The 6,256-nt window shown below is 36.2% G+C and overlaps 1 protein-coding gene and 1 pseudogene across 1 annotated transcript; one reads left to right on the forward strand and one right to left on the reverse strand.

Annotated features, from left to right (window-relative positions):
• Window positions 1-267: 267 nt before the first annotated feature.
• Window positions 268-2,020, forward strand: LOC113757151 (annotated as a pseudogene).
• Window positions 2,021-3,655: 1,635 nt separating this feature from the next.
• LOC113757152 (probable LRR receptor-like serine/threonine-protein kinase At1g07650) lies at window positions 3,656-5,402 on the reverse strand (the record flags this gene model as incomplete). Its single annotated transcript, XM_027300560.1, is given in 4 exon segments — window positions 3,656-4,033; window positions 4,240-4,390; window positions 4,838-5,066; window positions 5,183-5,402. Coding segments are annotated over 4 exon segments (978 nt in total), but the record flags the coding sequence as incomplete, so codon positions are not given.
• Between the last annotated feature and the right edge of the window lie 854 nt (window positions 5,403-6,256).

Here is a 6,256-nt window from a genome sequence, read left to right on the forward strand (position 1 = left end):
CAAATCCTTTGGTCCATGATTGTTCTCCATAAGTTAAGGTTTTCAACTATAGCTTTTTTCTGTTTTGCTTCAGCAAACTGTTATCTAAAAATGTCCTACAACTCTCTATAAATAATTTGGTTGATGTATAGGTTTCCAAGTGTTCCTTGCTTTGATAAACCAAAGGACAATGAAATTTAATTGTGATCCAAGTATCTTCTGTCTCAATAATTTCTAAATAATTTATATTCTGATTATTCAAAACTAAAGTTGCAGCTTTACTTCATGATGCAGGGTCAATTATCAGATGGTACTGTAATTGCTGTAAAGCAACTTTCTTCCAAGTCTAAACAAGGGAACCTCGAATTTGTGACTGAAACAGGAATGATATCTGCTTTGCAACATCCTAATCTTATAAAGTTGTATGGGTGCTGTGTTGAAGGAAATCATTTAATGCTTATCTACGAATTCATGGCAAACAACTGTGTATCACAAGCTCTTTTCAATAAGCTCAGCTCTATTCAACGAACAAGTGCAAGTAAATTTGAAAGAGATGCACATAATTTTGGTGGATATATAGCAAACTAAGTAACTAGTTTGTCTTTCAAATGTCAACAGGAAAGGATTCAGCAAGCAAGATAAAGTTAGACTGGCCAACAAGAAGGAAAATTTGCCTAGACGTAGCCCGAGGTCTGGCCTACCTCCATGAAGAGTCAAGACTGAAAATTGTCCACGGAAACATCAAGACTAGCAATATTTTGCTTGACAAGGACCTCAATGCTAAAATCTCTGATTTTGGCCTGGCGAAGCTAAATGAGGACGATTGTAGTCACATTGGCACCCGGATTGCCTGAACTATGTAAGTTCGTTGTGTCCATGTTTTTGGAGAATCTGTAGAGGTTTTAGCTCCTGCTTCAAATATCTTATCATATATAAATGGCAATGTGATAATAAAACAGGTTAAAACTTACCTTCATTAATCATGTGGCTAAAGCTTAAATGCCTGCCTTCATTTTGTCACTTTGACATATCTGCCATATCAGCGGGTTGGTCTTTGTTTTCACCTCTGAAAACAAAGCAACAAGAGCTTCCTTTGATAGTGATCATAACCTCGTGACCTGCTTATATTGTAATGAATGTTCCCTTAATACTTGCTCATGCAGAGGTTACATGGCTCCTGAGTACGCGATGCTTATATTGTTTTCACCTCTGAAAACAAAGCAACAAGAGCTTCCTTTGATAGTGATCATAACCTCGTGACCTGCTTATATTGTAATGAATGTTCCCTTAATACTTGCTCATGCAGAGGTTACATGGCTCCTGAGTACGCGATGCGCGGTTACTTGACTGCTAAAGCAGATGTTTACAGCTATGGAGTTGTAGCATTGGAAATAGTCAGTGGAAAAAACAACACAAATTACAGGCCAAAGGAAGAATGTGTTTATCTTCTTGATGAGGTAAAACTGAAATTCTTCAATTCTATTATTTTTACTTCGATTTCCACTAGTAATTCTCACACATTCACAATCTGAAACCTGATCAGTATCTCATTGTCTTTCCGACTAAATTGCCGTAAAATTTCCAAGCCTACACTGTCTTCCCTCATAGGATTCTAATGCAGCTTGTTCCAGTCTAACTTTTGTCATTTCATTCTTCTGACCAGGCCTATGTTTTACAAGAGAGAGGCAGTCTACTAGAACTGGTTGATCCAGACTTGGGGTCCAAATATTCATCAGAAAAGGCAACTCTCATGCTAAATGTGGCCCTTCTATATACAAATGCATCCCCAACTCTCAGGCCTACAATGTCTCAAGTTGTGAGCATGCTGGAAGGCCAAACAGATGTTCAGGACATACTTTCTGAGCCAGGGTTCTCAACTGCCCCTTCAAAATTCAAGAACATAAGAAACCATTTTTGGCAAAATCCAAGTCCCAGTCAGACTCAAAGCATTTCATCAAGCGGTCCACATTCCTATTCGTCCGTCTCAAATGCAGATATTGAAGAGAATAGAACCTTTCAAAACATATTGAGTAAAAAGTAGTATTCTATACACAAGTAAGTGTATATAGCATAGCAGTAACTGCAGGTGAAGTCGCCTTGAACATGTTTGTAGGTAGTTCAACTTATACTTGTATGAGCACTTTTGCAGAAACCTCAGCCACAACCCAACAATGTTGACAGCTTTCTCTTGCAACTCCCATGCAAGCAAATATATAGACCTCCAAAGCAACAGTACTGTTTCTTTTTACCGTTACAAATAACTGCTTTGAGAGCCGTTGGCATGAAGCAGAAGACAATTTCTTGCAATACATCCTGACCTTTTTCCATCAGTTTCACATACACCCTCTGAAATTTCAAAGGAACAAGATTCTATTGAAATTTTCAACATAAACATCCTCACTAATGACAATCTTGAGGACAGAGGTGGAATTTTTTTATTTTCTCTCTCCTGATACACATTTTATATTCAATGTCCATGTCAATTGGGTTGAATCTGATACTATCTACTTAGTTCTAGGGGAGGTATAAGGGATTTTCGGAACTTCAGGGGAGGTCCTTGAGACTGTCAGAAACCTCAGGGGAGGTTTCTGAAATTATCCCATTAATTAAATTAGCTTCTTTGTAATACATGTGTCAAATAATTGGTGAGTCGAAATAGAGGGATTGCACCCATTACATTGTACAAGTAATACTCAACCAGTATCTATCTCGTGTATTAGCATGGAATATTTTTTATTCGATTAATTGTGAATCAATAAATAATTCATTAACAATATTTTTACATACTATTCATATTTACATCAAATAAAATTAAGTATTATTTTTTTCTACCTGACAGTGTATATATTGTTAGTTTTGGATGAATGACAATTATATAAAATTTAAATTTGAAATCCAACTTTTGCACGTGTTATGGATCCAACAGTTACTGTATACATTGTTAGTATATTTAAGATTTATTCAAAAATTAATGTATCTTAAATATTTAACTACCATATTAGTCCTTATAAACTTTATATGTAAATTTATACAATGCGATAATTTTCATTAAATAGTATAATACATAAAAGAGAAAAAGAAATAACATGTATTCTTGGAGATGGTCTTTAGATTTTGGGATAATTTCAGAAACCTCCCCTGAGGTTTCTGACAGTCTCAAGGACCTCCCCTGAAGTTCCGAAAATCCCTTATACCTCCCCTAGAACTAAGTAGATAGTATCAGATTCAACCCAATTGACATGGACATTGAATATAAAATGTGTATCAGGAGAGAGAAAATAAAAAAATTCCACCTCTGTCCTCAAGATTGTCATTAGTGAGGATGTTTATGTTGAAAATTTCAATAGAATCTTGTTCCTTTGAAATTTCAGAGGGTGTATGTGAAACTGATGGAAAAAGGTCAGGATGTATTGCAAGAAATTGTCTTCTGCTTCATGCCAACGGCTCTCAAAGCAGTTATTTGTAACGGTAAAAAGAAACAGTACTGTTGCTTTGGAGGTCTATATATTTGCTTGCATGGGAGTTGCAAGAGAAAGCTGTCAACATTGTTGGGTTGTGGCTGAGGTTTCTGCAAAAGTGCTCATACAAGTATAAGTTGAACTACCTACAAACATGTTCAAGGCGACTTCACCTGCAGTTACTGCTATGCTATATACACTTACTTGTGTATAGAATACTACTTTTTACTCAATATGTTTTGAAAGGTTCTATTCTCTTCAATATCTGCATTTGAGACGGACGAATAGGAATGTGGACCGCTTGATGAAATGCTTTGAGTCTGACTGGGACTTGGATTTTGCCAAAAATGGTTTCTTATGTTCTTGAATTTTGAAGGGGCAGTTGAGAACCCTGGCTCAGAAAGTATGTCCTGAACATCTGTTTGGCCTTCCAGCATGCTCACAACTTGAGACATTGTAGGCCTGAGAGTTGGGGATGCATTTGTATATAGAAGGGCCACATTTAGCATGAGAGTTGCCTTTTCTGATGAATATTTGGACCCCAAGTCTGGATCAACCAGTTCTAGTAGACTGCCTCTCTCTTGTAAAACATAGGCCTGGTCAGAAGAATGAAATGACAAAAGTTAGACTGGAACAAGCTGCATTAGAATCCTATGAGGGAAGACAGTGTAGGCTTGGAAATTTTACGGCAATTTAGTCGGAAAGACAATGAGATACTGATCAGGTTTCAGATTGTGAATGTGTGAGAATTACTAGTGGAAATCGAAGTAAAAATAATAGAATTGAAGAATTTCAGTTTTACCTCATCAAGAAGATAAACACATTCTTCCTTTGGCCTGTAATTTGTGTTGTTTTTTCCACTGACTATTTCCAATGCTACAACTCCATAGCTGTAAACATCTGCTTTAGCAGTCAAGTAACCGCGCATCGCGTACTCAGGAGCCATGTAACCTCTGCATGAGCAAGTATTAAGGGAACATTCATTACAATATAAGCAGGTCACGAGGTTATGATCACTATCAAAGGAAGCTCTTGTTGCTTTGTTTTCAGAGGTGAAAACAATATAAGCATCGCGTACTCAGGAGCCATGTAACCTCTGCATGAGCAAGTATTAAGGGAACATTCATTACAATATAAGCAGGTCACGAGGTTATGATCACTATCAAAGGAAGCTCTTGTTGCTTTGTTTTCAGAGGTGAAAACAAAGACCAACCCGCTGATATGGCAGATATGTCAAAGTGACAAAATGAAGGCAGGCATTTAAGCTTTAGCCACATGATTAATGAAGGTAAGTTTTAACCTGTTTTATTATCACATTGCCATTTATATATGATAAGATATTTGAAGCAGGAGCTAAAACCTCTACAGATTCTCCAAAAACATGGACACAACGAACTTACATAGTTCAGGCAATCCGGGTGCCAATGTGACTACAATCGTCCTCATTTAGCTTCGCCAGGCCAAAATCAGAGATTTTAGCATTGAGGTCCTTGTCAAGCAAAATATTGCTAGTCTTGATGTTTCCGTGGACAATTTTCAGTCTTGACTCTTCATGGAGGTAGGCCAGACCTCGGGCTACGTCTAGGCAAATTTTCCTTCTTGTTGGCCAGTCTAACTTTATCTTGCTTGCTGAATCCTTTCCTGTTGACATTTGAAAGACAAACTAGTTACTTAGTTTGCTATATATCCACCAAAATTATGTGCATCTCTTTCAAATTTACTTGCACTTGTTCGTTGAATAGAGCTGAGCTTATTGAAAAGAGCTTGTGATACACAGTTGTTTGCCATGAATTCGTAGATAAGCATTAAATGATTTCCTTCAACACAGCACCCATACAACTTTATAAGATTAGGATGTTGCAAAGCAGATATCATTCCTGTTTCAGTCACAAATTCGAGGTTCCCTTGTTTAGACTTGGAAGAAAGTTGCTTTACAGCAATTACAGTACCATCTGATAATTGACCCTGCATCATGAAGTAAAGCTGCAACTTTAGTTTTGAATAATCAGAATATAAATTATTTAGAAATTATTGAGACAGAAGATACTTGGATCACAATTAAATTTCATTGTCCTTTGGTTTATCAAAGCAAGGAACACTTGGAAACCTATACATCAACCAAATTATTTATAGAGAGTTGTAGGACATTTTTAGATAACAGTTTGCTGAAGCAAAACAGAAAAAAGCTATAGTTGAAAACCTTAACTTATGGAGAACAATCATGGACCAAAGGATTTGATTTAGTTGCTCTGAAAATCGTTTTCATCTGAGGATCCATTTACAAGAACTGATTAAAATGTTCCAGTTAAGTTAGTTAATCCTATGTATTAGACATTTCACTAATTAATTCATATTATTATCAGAATATATTACTTCAACAGCAGGGATATTTCTGTCAATTCAACATCCATGTTGTCATTTTAGGGCCCAATAATCTGACAGGGGAGGTATAAGGGATTTTCAAAACTTCGGGGGAGGTCGTTGAGACTGTCAGAAACCTCAGGGGAGGTTTCTGTAATTATCCCTTAATTAATTGCTGAAAAATTCTAAATTCCTTATTCTTATGTTAACTGATTTAGCATGTACTTTGGTCGTCATGATGTTAAATATTGTTTTTATTTCTTCAGAATATCTTGGTCAATGTTTCATACCAAAAAAGAATATTCTGTCGATGATCCTTCCAGTACTATCATACTTTTAGAATTTAGAAACAAAACTAGGTACGATAACGTCATAACACGCGTTCCCAATTACAACAGAATAAATACGAACAACTCTAAAATATTTTTTAAAAAAGGTCATATGAAATTGGAATAATA

Source organism: Coffea eugenioides, unplaced genomic scaffold (genome assembly GCF_003713205.1).
Source record: "Coffea eugenioides isolate CCC68of unplaced genomic scaffold, Ceug_1.0 ScVebR1_2782;HRSCAF=3876, whole genome shotgun sequence".
Taxonomy (NCBI): domain Eukaryota; kingdom Viridiplantae; phylum Streptophyta; class Magnoliopsida; order Gentianales; family Rubiaceae; genus Coffea; species Coffea eugenioides.